The sequence below is a fragment of the Anguilla rostrata genome, chromosome 6 (genome assembly GCF_018555375.3).
Source record: "Anguilla rostrata isolate EN2019 chromosome 6, ASM1855537v3, whole genome shotgun sequence".
Taxonomy (NCBI): Eukaryota; Metazoa; Chordata; class Actinopteri; order Anguilliformes; family Anguillidae; genus Anguilla; species Anguilla rostrata.
In genome coordinates this window covers 41,088,845-41,101,990 of record NC_057938.1, presented here as the reverse complement: position 1 = coordinate 41,101,990, position 13,146 = coordinate 41,088,845, and the positions used below count along the sequence as shown (strand labels likewise).

At 39.2% G+C, this 13,146-nt stretch overlaps 1 protein-coding gene and 1 pseudogene across 1 annotated transcript; both read left to right on the top strand.

Annotated features, from left to right (window-relative positions):
• The first annotated feature begins 183 nt into the window (after nucleotides 1-183).
• LOC135257209 (cytosolic 5'-nucleotidase 1A-like) lies at nucleotides 184-4,539 on the top strand. Its single transcript, XM_064339714.1, has 6 exons — nucleotides 184-401; nucleotides 567-734; nucleotides 1,442-1,571; nucleotides 1,736-1,858; nucleotides 2,246-2,430; nucleotides 2,696-4,539. Exons 1-6 carry the CDS (start codon nucleotides 282-284, stop codon nucleotides 3,050-3,052), a joined length of 1,083 nt encoding a protein of 360 aa, XP_064195784.1. The 5' UTR covers nucleotides 184-281; the 3' UTR covers nucleotides 3,053-4,539.
• Nucleotides 4,540-5,369: 830 nt separating this feature from the next.
• On the top strand, nucleotides 5,370-8,177 carry LOC135257210 (retinol dehydrogenase 14-like; annotated as a pseudogene).
• Nucleotides 8,178-13,146: the final 4,969 nt, after the last annotated feature.

The window sequence follows — 13,146 nt, the reverse complement described above, 5'->3', positions numbered from 1 at the left end:
CTTTTAGTCCAGTTTGTTAAGTGTTATTTGAAAAAGGTAGTGGTTACTCGCACTGATTTACAGATCGTTCCTCCGTGGATTTCATTCTTGTTAGTTCATCGTTGCGTTATACAGAATGAAAAAAGCCCCCTCGGGCGTGATGCCCATTGGGTAGTGACGCCCATTTCAGTTATGTCAGAGTCTCAGTTCCTCATTTCCGCAATGTAAAAAGTTACGGTCCTTCCTCACTAGAAGGTGTGGACAACTAAGGTCTATAAGTAAAGTCTGATTCAGTCGCAGATATGAGCGAAATCAACACTAACGTTGCAGAGAATACCGCGATTGATGACAAAACGGAGGAAGAAGAATGGGCCGCAGCCAAAGCTGCCTTTGAAAATTTGAAAGCAAAGAAACCACTTCCCGTAAGTGCGTTTTGTAAACTGTGCTGAAATATCCGTTTAAGAAGTATGGTGAGCTAACGGAGTTGAAAAATATCTGCCCCTTCACTAAGTTTAGGAAAGGACTTCATAATTCCTTATTTTAGTATGTCCTTTTTAAACTTTATTTTATTTTTTGTGCATCACTAGCCCAAACCACGGTTTGCCGTCACCATAGCAGTGTCATCTCGCACGCTGTTTGACATGGTCAAGGAGAGGAAAATCTACGAGGAGGAGGGGCTGGAAAAGTACGTTGCCTACCAGCAACAGCACGAGGATGAGCCCCTGATGCCAGGCGCCTCATTTCCTTTTGTAAAGGTAATAAAGAGAGTGTGTGGTCTGGGTGGCGTTTTATATTTTTCCATGTTTTGATATAAGCTTAATGCTTCATTTTGTGATATCATTTGTTTCCATTAGCTGAACTTTGGAGCCGGAATTATATATATTAAAAAATAGCCAGGTAGAATTCTAAACATCTGTCATACAACTAAATGTACCATAACTTTTCTCAGTTGTTACACATTGAGAAAATTCCTTATTCAAAAATGTTTGGGTCCTGGGTTTGAATAACCAGATAAACTGGCTCAAAATAGTTTGCAATGATAAGGACGTTTCAAACTTGGGTTTCTGGGTTTGAATATAAGCCTGGGCATTTTTGTGTGGAAATTGCATGTTCTCCCTGTGTTCACGTGGGTTTCCTCCAGTTACTCCAGATTTCTCCCACAGTCCAAAGACATGCAAAGACATGTAGGCTAAATGGAGACTCTAAATTGCCCATGGGTATGATGTGTGAGTGAATGGTGTGTGACCTGTCCATTCAAACAACTTTTGCACTTCCACATTGGTTTTAGCCAATTTCAATGGACTGTGAAGTAATTCTGTATGTGACTCATTCAGTCTAATTACAAAGCACATGCCATTTTTTGACTCAGAGAAGTATTATGGATATTAGGTACAGATGCAGTCCTTATCCCAGCTGCATTACTGTTACTCAGTCCCAGGCTGAATGTTGTGTTTATGGACAGGCTCTAATGACTGTGAACAAACGGTTGAGGGAGCTGTACCCTGAAAGCCAGGAGCTGTTTGACATCGTCCTAATGACTAATAACCAAGCCCAGGTCGGGGTGCGCCTCATTAACAGCATCAATCACTACGGTATGTAGCCTACACCACACCTTTGTATTCAGTGTCTACAATTTGCAATGCCTGCAGTCACACATTATGGAGAACATGACTAATTGTTCTCATAACACAAAGTGAGTACTGTAAATGACAGCAATGATAATTACATTAATTAGTTGTATGTGTGTCCACATTAGATTTAACTATTGAGCGGTTCTGTATGACGGGTGGGAAAAGCCCAATTGGGTATCTGAAGGCCTACATGACCAACCTTTACCTCTCAAAAGACTCTGAAAAAGTGCAGGAGGCCATTGAAGAAGGTGAGTAAAATTTCAGTTAACAATATTAGCAAGCACTTAGTAGAAAAGCATATCTTCTCCTGACATCTGTTCAGTTTTTCTTTCTTATTTGCAGTGTTAAGTTGTGAGGTTTGATTGGTTGTTTAATCTTTTAAATTCCATGCCTTGTTTCCTCCTTGAGATTGTGAACATTTCTCCCAGCAGTTATGCAAAACGCAAAAGTGAAGCTTGATTTCACAAATTGTTATCAAGTTACTTGTTGCCAGGTGCTCAGAACATCAAAATGGTTTACAAAGGAATTCCAGGGGACGGCAAAGGCCCAGGTGAAACTGCTTCCCCAGTTTTATAAGAAATGTGTTACCGGAGACATTTTGATTGACAGCCCTGGACAATGTCCCACTTACCCAGGTATTGCTGCTGCTACCATGTTCACTCCTGAGAAAGAGATCCAATTAAGTGACACACAACTGCGTGTGGCATTCGATGGTGATGCCGTCCTCTTCTCTGATGAGTCTGAGATCATTGTGAAAAAGCATGGGCTGGACACATTCTTTGAACACGAGAAGATGTATGAGAACAAGCCCCTTGCACAGGTGAATCGGACTACATCAATATTATTGACATGCTATCTTATGTATATACATATACACATGCAATTTCAACATATTAATAGTGTATAATATAATTTCAGCAGTAAGCAAACATACAATACAAAAACTGCAGTGGCATTGTTGTAAAGAAAAATGAAATGTTTTAATCTTATAGATATAATCCTATACTCTAATGATCTTGACTCAAAGACAGTGTGATTTTTTTATATTGCATTAAATTAGTTGAACACCTTGCCTCCCACCTCAGGGGCCCCTGAAGTGCTTCCTGGAAACACTGGGGAAGCTCCAGCGCAAGTTTTATGCCAAGAATGAGCGAATGGACTGCCCTATTAGGACCTACCTAGTGACGGCTAGGAGCGCAGCCAGCTCAGGGGCCAGAGTCCTGAAGACCCTAAGGAGCTGGGGCTTGGAGATCGATGAGGCACTCTTCCTTGCCGGAGCCCCCAAAGGTCCACTCCTGCAGAAGATCCGCCCGCACATCTTCTTTGATGATCAGATGTTCCACGTTGAGGGGGCCAAGGAGCTGGGAACCATTGCTGCTCATGTGCCCTATGGAATAGGACAAAAGTACCATAAGGGTAAGCTCATTGAGCAGACCAATTAGTAATAAAGTACTGTACTCTCTACATAGGATATAAAAACAGGGCTCGTTGTACACAATGGTAGAATAGTCCTGTGTGGTTTGTTTCTGTATCTTTAACTATGACTATGACTGATACTGGACATAGCTATCAAAATTTCCATAGCATTGTCATATTTATTCTTATGAAACACAAGTGTCATTATCAGATTTATACAAACCCTGGAATTGGTATTTCAATACCCAATGTAAATGTTAGTTCAATACATGCAGATATTGTATTATTTATTTGGTGAAAAAGGAAAGCAATGATGTAAGGGCTTTTTTATAAGGATTTTCTAGTCGAATGTGTATGTCTGGCGGCTTGATTTCACATTTTTTCCTTTAAGAGGGGAAATGAATCTGTCTGGTGGTAAATTATATTCTGATTTTTGGTTGAAATTTCATTCATTAGGCCATTCAGCCCAACACTGCTCGTCTATTCCTACCACTAAACTGTACTTAATGCTTAGTTTGCCTAAAAGCTAGATAGTATCTAACACTGTATCAAGTCGGGCCTTGAATACCCCCAGTGTTTCTGCCTCCACTACATGTCCAGGCAAGCTGTTCCACACATTGACCACTCTCTGTGTGGAAAAAATATTTCCTATTGTCTGTGTGAAATTTACCCTTTGCCAGTTTCCATTTATGCCCCCTCGTTCTGATAACCGAACTCAACTTGAATAATTTCTTGTAGTTCACTTTGTTAATCCCTTTAATAAATTTAAGCATCTCAAGCTTAAGCATCTCCAGCCTTTCCTCGTAACACTTACCTTTCATACCCGGAATCAATCTGGTTGCCCGTCTTCAGTGTGGTCTGACAAGGGTATTGTATAGGGTGAGTATGATCTCCTTAGATTTATACTCAATACTCCTGGCTATGTATCCCAGCATCCTGTTGGCTTTTTTTTTTACTGCACATTGACAAGACCATGTTGATAGGCTTTGATCAACTATTACTCCCAAGTCTTTTTCTACTTGTGCACATTCTAATTTTGTACCACCCATAAAGTAATCCTGCCCTATGTTTTTATTCCCCACATGTAAAACTTTACATTTAGTTATATTGAATTTCATTTGCCAGGTTTATGCCCACTTCTCGATTCTGTTTAAATCTTCTTGGATTACTTTTGTAGATTCCAGACTGTTGGCTAAACCTCCCAATTTTGTATAATCTGCAAATTTAACTAGTGTACTTTCAATGTCCATGTCAAGGTCATTGTAAATGAGGAAGAGCAGTGGACCCAGCACCAATCCACAATGCCCTGCTCAGATAAGACACTGAGTTGTGCCCAGACAATTGGCCTCCCATTCTGTAAAGGCATAAGCAATTAAATAGACATTTTTATCTTGCCACCCATTTCTTTGTGCTTGTTGTTGCACATTCAGGAATGTCTGAATGCACTTTGTATTATTATTATTATTATGTTTGCCTTGTCACATACATGTAACAAATAAACCTATAAACCTTTGACGCTTGCACCTTTTAATAGTCCTTTTTTGATGACCAATATTAATCTATTTATGAAAGCCTGAATATATACATATATGAAAAGCAAAGAAACACTTGCTTTTCTACTAGGCTGCACTACACTTTCTCCAATTCTACCCTGTTCTAGCTGTTGCATATTTGACATATTTTTATGAAAGTGTGTCTTGAGTGACCTCGCTTTTATTTTTATTTTTTTAACACGTTCCTTTTTTGACAACACTAGTGGTTTATGGTGGTAAAATAAAACTGCTTGTTCAGTCATTTTCTATGTGTGAGGACCTTAAGAATTCAGTTTCAAATATTCCTGTTCAGTAGTCAGGTTTACTCAAGAACTACGTCTGATAATATAATAAGGTAATGAGTGGATGAATATATTCTGTGGTTGTAATAGGCTAATAATCCAACACAACTCTTCCTTTGAAGAAAAATTATAACTCTGATTACTATATTTATATAGTTTCTTATTTCTGTGGCATGTCAGGCTGTAGCATATATTCTCCAAGGTTGTATGTTTACGTAGATTATTAGATACGCTATATGTCGGCTCACATCGTTTGACTGTAGGCTACATATCGCTGTCTTTTGGCATTCATATCTTTTCCCTTAATTAGATTACTTTTAAGTTTGTATGCCCAAGGTGGATAAATAAAGTTCCCGCAAAATAAATGTTTCAATCTTGATTTTATTTTGAAAATATTTGGCGGTTACCTTCTTTATTTTAATACTGTAGCGGATAAAGAATATTACATTGAGTGAAACATACTTAGTGAAGTATTTGTAATCACACATGCCTAGGCTATAAATACAGGCTACGACCGCGGAATGAATTACGTCCATATTTGTCCTTGTCCGAATCTCTTCGCCAGGGATAGGCTACTAGTTGTTTACGGAATAACGTCGTCGTAAAATGACGTGAACCCTAACTCCGAAAAGACATGGGTATTGAAGTGTTACTTTGCTGCAGATGACTTGTTATCAAAATAGCTAGCTATTTTTATTTATTTTATTTTTTTTAACTTTATAGTAAGTACGATGTCTGCGGCGGTAATTTTTGGCCGCTGTCTTAGGTGGTATATTATTAATCGCTCGCAAAATCTTCGCTAGGCATTCATCTGTAAGGACGTTGTGCTGTCCTGCCGGTATGATGCGTGGGAAAACTATTGTAGTGACCGGAGCAAACAGCGGAATCGAAAAGGCCGCTGCCGCGGAGCTCCTCAAGCTACAGGCGCCTGTGACCATGGCCTGTCGGGAACAGAAGAAGGAGGAGGACGCTGCCCGGGAAATTCGACAAGAAGCAGGGCCCAGTCAGGGCGAAGTTGTGGTCAAACACTTAGACCTCGCGTCTTTGAAATCTGTGCACAGTTTCTGCGAGGAGATATTGCAGGTAACTGCTCACTGTCTCCAACGCCATAGGTGGCTAGATCCTTTCCAAAATGCCCATTGTAATTTAGCTAACACAATGGCAAGTTAGTTTCATAGTTAAAGTATCTACAGTTAACGCATCGCCTATGTGATTGTGTCCTGCATTCACAGAATGAAGAGACTGCGTGGTTACCGAGTCACTGTGGGGTGTTAGTAGAAGCATGCGTTAGTATTTTGATATTCACAGATCAGCAATGACATACTGTGTATTGTACACAGTACTACTGATCAAGGTAGCTTTAGGGGTCCACTGCTTGCTACAATCATGGCATTAATGATTAGCTACATTGCATTGCCGTAGCTCAGGAAGCACTGGATGCATATAGTGCATTATTCATAGATTGTTGTGAACTTTTTTGGTTATAAACCCACAAGGTATTGTAACTATGCATTGTTGTTATGTAGCCTCTTCAGTTTCAGTCTCTGTGTGAGCCACTGTTGCATCGAATAATTGCTTTCATCATGTGTTAGACTGCCTCGTGGCCTGCTTAATGGTTTATTTTTTATTTTTTTTAGGAGGAGCCTAGGCTCGATGTTTTGATCAAAAATGCAGGTGTTTTTCAGTGCACACAAACAGATGAGGGCTTTGAGATGCAGTTTGGTGTCAATCACTTAGGTCATTTCCTCCTGACTACCCTCCTGCTGGACCTCCTAACAAAGTCCGCCCCCAGCCGGATTGTTGTGGTCACCTCCAAGCTCTACAAGTATGCAGTGAGCAGAGCTACAACAAGGCTTTTGCCTACAGTCGGAGCAAGCTGGCCAACTTGCTTTTCACCCTGGAGTTGGCTCAGCAGCTAGGACAGGTGGGAGTGACTGTTAATGCACTTACACTGGGCATGGTGTGGACCAATCTTGGGAGACATGTCCACATCCCTCTTTTGGCCAAACCGCTGTTTCACCTGGCATCCTGGGCCTTTTTTGAAGAGTCCTCTGGAGGGTGCACAGACCCCCCTGTACCTGGCTTGCGCTCCAGAAGTGGAGGGCATCAATGGGAGGTGTTTCGCTAACTGTGAAGATGAGGAACTGCTGCCGAAAGCCACAGATAAGGAGGTGGCTAGGAAGCTTTGGGAAATCAGTGAGATCATGGTGGGGCTTACCAAGTGAACTGAGTGTCATTGGATGAGAATCTCTGTCAGTAAGCCTTTGACAACTGTAATGTAACAGATGATTATGTGTAATCATGCTGCACTGTTTGAGTCTTCACAATAGATGTGTGATGGCATGCAGTAGTGGTGCTGGGCTACAGGCTTCTGGGATTAGATGTAGCTGGGATACTGCAATTAACTGCTAACTGTTAACTGCTTTGAGCAAAGTTCTTTACAAAAAAATGGGTATATAGGATTTCAGAATGTGTAAGAAATCACATATTGATGTCATATCTTTCAGTTATGAAGGATATGCATTTAAATGAGAATATTACAATGACATTATGTATTATCATTTTTATGTATTTATATGGTACATAGTCATATCCATGGCAGTGTTACACAGTGTTAGAAAATACAAGGGCAGGATATAAATGGAAATTGCAATTATCAGTTACTTTCCACAAAATACCTTGTATAACATTTGGCACAAATCTGTCAGTAAAAGGGATTTGTGAACAGTTTTCAAGTTCCAGCTCCTCTCCTAAGTGACAATGCCAGATGAATAGTTAAAACAACATTCAGTTGTGATCCAGAAGTTATAACTATTTCACCACATTATAGGCCTTATTTCCAGATTAAACAACAAGTAATTATTTCCATTAAAGTAACTGTCCTGTCGGACACGGCCTACTCACATGTGAAATTGAGCCAAATCATTTAAAAAACATGACCAGTCTTAAATTACTTCAGCTCATTTCACCAGGGTTCCAATATTAAGTAGTGGTCTTCCTGAAAATTTTGTTATTCAGTTGAGTCCCTGTGTGCATTTAAGGCTCATGAAATTCCTAATAGGACACATCTGGTATGACACATCTCATTCTGATCATGTGCTGTCAAAGATGCTCATGTTCGGCATGTTGACCGATTCTTCATCATTGACATAAACGTAACATTATAGCCCACCTTGTGGATTGTTGACAGCTTCCAGATGAATGTGGAGAACTCCATCACCATCACAGACACCTGCATGGCTCAGAAATATGTCTTCTGTTCTGTGCATTGGATGAATGGTTTGATAAAGTTAGTTAAATAGATTGAGTTCAAATGTATGTGCCAAATTAATTGATTTGATTCGTTTTAGCTGTGTTTTAGTAAACCAAACTACCTTTTTATTGTGTTTGTATGGCTATCATCTGTGCTTGAATTTCCACCGTAATGTGTTGTATGAATTGCCTTATACTGAACATAATGAGTGAATATGAAATCCTTGGGCTGGACACTGTATGTTTCATATTTAATTTATCATGAAGAGAGCAAAAAAATATTTATGCAGGTAATATGGTTAGGATTCTAGGTGGTATGTACACTTCTGAGATTGAAAATAAATATGGATTAAACAATGTGGCATTGAAAACTCAGAACAATTAGCATAGTAGTACTGCTGTGTTTATGCAGATAAAATACTGAAATAAACCATTGCTTTTCATAATTGTTTCTGATGCAAATGATGCTGCTTTGGCAGTATACACAGATTATGTGTGATTCTCATATGGGTAGACAATGCTGTGAGTACAAAGTAAATAGAAGAGATTGGCCACTAGGGGTCAGTAAAGTCTTTCTGTAGCCAAAACTAGCCTGCCCTGTTGAAATTAAGAAATTTGTTTCACATTTCAGTCTTTTGTTTTCAGTTTTACTGGATGTATTGGGGAGCCATTAGTGTGCTGAGTAGGGATGAGATTTTCAAAGACATTCAAGATTAAGATAAATACAATATCATAAATATTTGAATATATAGAAATGTGAAACGCTGATGGTGGTTTTCTGTCCTGTTGCTGCACATTTGGAAATGTACTATGTGCACAGTGTACCATTTGCACATTTTTCACTGTTCTATGTCATTATATAAATTTGAGTGGTAGTTTAGTTTCCCAAGTATATGGGCACAATGCAGTCCCTTTTTAGTTGTTTGCCGGATGTCAGAGTGATGTCACAGCAGCAAGGTATGTCCAGCAGCTTGCATGTTGTCTGGGTATTTTTGCCAGTGCATGGCATGGCTGATTGTTTATAAGTCCTCTGAGTAATGACACAGGCAGACCCTGCTCTCTGTTTCTCCTGTGAGTTGGCACTGGCCTTCTAAGAGTGGCATTAATTGAAGAGTTGATTCTGCACCATCCAGCACTTTGGCGGGATTAAGGAGTTGGACGCAAATGGAAGATTACCTGTTCAGAAGCATGGCACACAGCGATGCAGCAATTAGAAAAGGACAGCTCTTGCCCTTTTTCATCCCTAGGCAAGGCGGGAATCGTCACAAGGGTCATCCCCAGAGCCAGCAGGCACTTAACAGTATGAAGTCGGTGCTGCGCTGGCCAAGCCTGATTGAATTTGAAGTTGACTGTTGCTCACTTGATTGAGATGCCAGTCAAATTGCATTCAGAGCTGTGATGAGACAGCAAAGGCTGAGTGGTGGTCCAATGCCATCTCCATTGCCCCAGGGGCTCTCTCCCTCCATTACAATGTGGCCTGCTTCCAAACACAGCCAAATGATTGGAAGTGAAATATCAAGAGGGTTTTGTGTGGTGTCCAAGAGAGGAGATTGGGAACACAAAAGAAAAAAATATATAATAAGAATAAGGTGAATTGCATAGTACACATTATCCATTCATACTGCTGCTTAATTACTGATTTGCACATTAGATTAGTAAAGCGTTCACAATCACCTATTGTGTGTTCTTACTGAAGGCTGTGTGTTCTCACTGAAGACTGAAGGCTTTGTCTATAACAGACAAATTCCATCCCTCCCTGCACCCATCACTGTAGATCAACTAATGCTGTCTGCACGTGGCAAAATCAAACAAATCTATTTCTCCTCAGGAAAATTCTCAAATCATTGCCAATGGGTGCTGAACCAATTAAGCTTCTACTCATTTGTCTCCTTCACAGAGCTGCAAGGTGTCATAAATTCCTTAAGATTGCACACACCCACAAACAAGTCTGCTTTTAACCACCCTTAAGATCTATGAGGTCTCCTTTTCGATTAATGGAGTGTGAAATACTTTATGTCCTATCGGGGAAGTGAGGATTAAGTGAAATATGTTTCATTTTCTGAATCCAGCAGATTTATCCCGCGAACACCCTCGTTTGTTGTCCGGCACTCTGAAAGATATCAATAATTAATTAACTCACCACATTTGTTGATAGGCAGAGCAATCTGTTGGATCAACCTTCATCAAATGTACTACACTGCTCAACCAGATACAAATTAAGAAATGTATTAAATTACAACAAATATTCACATCTAATTAAAAGACGAGGTTCAACTACCTTAAGGAACTAAAAAGACTGCATTTCAATGAAATTTGTGCCAGTTTATTTACACCGTGTGCATCACTGAGCACAAAACAGATGTGCTGACCCCATTGGCGGCACATTCATTAAATATGAGCATAAGAACTCTGATATCTGCCTCTTTGTAATTTAAAAAGTCAAACGCAACAACAGGTGATTTATTTTGACAGACTCCTCCTACCAAGGGAATCTAGGTGGATACGCCTACTCAGTACTGTCACACCCAATGGCCTTAATGGAGATTTATATCTCACATTTTCCGTTGCCACCCAACGGGCTTCTATATGCCTTTTGCATATGAACTTTATTTGGTAATAATATAGTATATGGTGTGTATATAGTTAATATTTTGTCCAATTTCTGCAGCTTGTCTTGTTTGTAAATTTGTTGTAAGTATCCATTTTGCTTTTTGGTACTTCTTTTTCCAGGCTGTTGAACAGGACTCCTTGTGATTGGTGTATCCCAATACCCTATGCTACATGGCTCCCACAGGTCACCTGGTGCTGGTAAATCCTGTATGTGGCATGATTAAGTCTGTGGTGGATGAATGCACTATTTTATCTGTGGCCTGTGGTCTCATTTAATCCATACCCCAGCACTTAATAAGTGCATATACTCTACTTTAAAAATACAGTTTTCCACAGCTACAAGGTTTGTGCTTTTTTAATTTTATTTTATTATTTTACTTTTTTGCCAATTTATTTATGAAATCACTGGTTCCCAGTCCAGTAGCATAGCTTGTGACACTTTTGATTCAGGCAGAAATTGCAATGTGAGCATCTGTGTGATTAACCTTCAATGGCCATTAGGTAAAGACTGCTGATCGAGAAGCAGTGCCAAAACCACCACAAAGACCTTTCACTTAAAATGTGGGTTCCCATCCTTTTAATTTCCCTGAGCTCTACTAATGCTGGATTGTACTGCTGAGTCATCATCATTCATTTGAGCATTCTGGGAATTAGTGTCAATGCTGTGCTATTGCAGTCCAAAACATATCCCCAACGTCCACTATGTAGACAGCAGTTTATTTTCAGTAATTAAAATACTACTGCTACTACTAATATTATTATTATTATTATTATTATTATTATTATTATTAATAATAATAATAATAATAATAATAATAATAACCATCATCATCATCATCATCATCACTATACTTCATTCAGCAGCCTGTTGTGGGATGGCATTTATCAGTTAGAGAGCCAGAGAAACTAAAGCCGTTTCCCTCTGGGACTCGTAACATGTATCTCACACGGGAGGACTGACTTGGGTCTTTCATATGAGCTCATGTGAAACAGGGCTCATATGACGCCCAGTACAGTCCGTCTCCATTTCACCACGTGTGCTGTCAGCACAAACATTTTTTTCCTTTTTTCTGTGCTCATGGTAGTGATGAATATGTTCATTGTAGTGTTTGTTCTGTGATCGTAATTTTTTTAATGGTTAGGACTAAATACATTAGTACATAATTATTATGCTATATAATCCTATGATTGTGTTGCTATATCTAAAATAGCTTGTTAGCTCCGCTGTTTATTTTATGCAGCCTTTTTCATCTTTATTAAGAGTATCAATTTAGAGAGCACTGTAATTTGTTGGCACAAATACATGCAGTCTTGGAGTTTCGCCTGTTCCTGACATACAAGTAGACGTGACCACGAATACATAATTTAGGAAATCAATATAAAATCTCCTGGGCTGTGAAATAGCTCTTAGGAAAGAGGTTGTGTGAATTAAAAATGGTGGTTGTTGGCAGCAGTTCAAGTACAATCTCCAGTCCTGTCATATAACTCCTGCCCAACACTGATTCCACTGAGTTAGCTCATTGATTCTGTATAGGGAAACTGCCAACAGTGTGTTTTACCATGGCAATGCAAATGCCTGAGCAAAACACATGCACTAAATGCCAAAAAAGGATATTACCATTCAAACAACTCAATATAATAGAGTCTGGTATAATAATATAATGTGTCTGGTGTTTTTAGATATATAAAATTACACCAATTTCTTTTTTCATCCGTGGGTATGACAGTAATATTTCATCAGCTGCAGCGATACCTTTATGACCGTTTACTGAAATGAAACATGATATACTCTAAATTCGGTCCAAACCGTTCTCCTATGTAGAAGGAAGGTCAGTTCACTCCTTCTCTGAGGACAATGTGTGCATTTATTTATTTATTTAATCAATCAATTTGACAATCCAAATGTTTTGTCCACAACTCAAGTAACATTGGAATATATTATAGATGGAAGTATAGATGAAATGATAAGTCTCATAATGGCTTTGTTAGATGTCTTACACAGGGGCCAATGACATGCTGTCAATGTCAATGTTATTGAAAACAAAGAACACATAACCCAAGATAAGCATATTTCTTTGGTTTAAGATGAAGCTACCCCACTTTGTGTGTGTGTGTACACATATAAATGAAACAGTATTGTTTTCAGATGCAAAAACCAAACCTCCATTATGCCAGCATCTGTACCTCTTTGAGCATACCAGTGAAGCCTCTGAGGATCTTGAGATGGGAAGACTCTTTCAGATGAGTCATTGCTGCATTTGGTAGTAGCCTACCCATGATAAGTCAAGGGCATTTTATTATCCGCTCATTAAATAATTCATTTCTGAGCCTTGTTGATATCAATAATTTGCCTCAATGTCTGATTTTATTTCTTTCTTCTATTTTGAATGTGGACGCAAATGTTTACTTTTTTGTATTGTGACT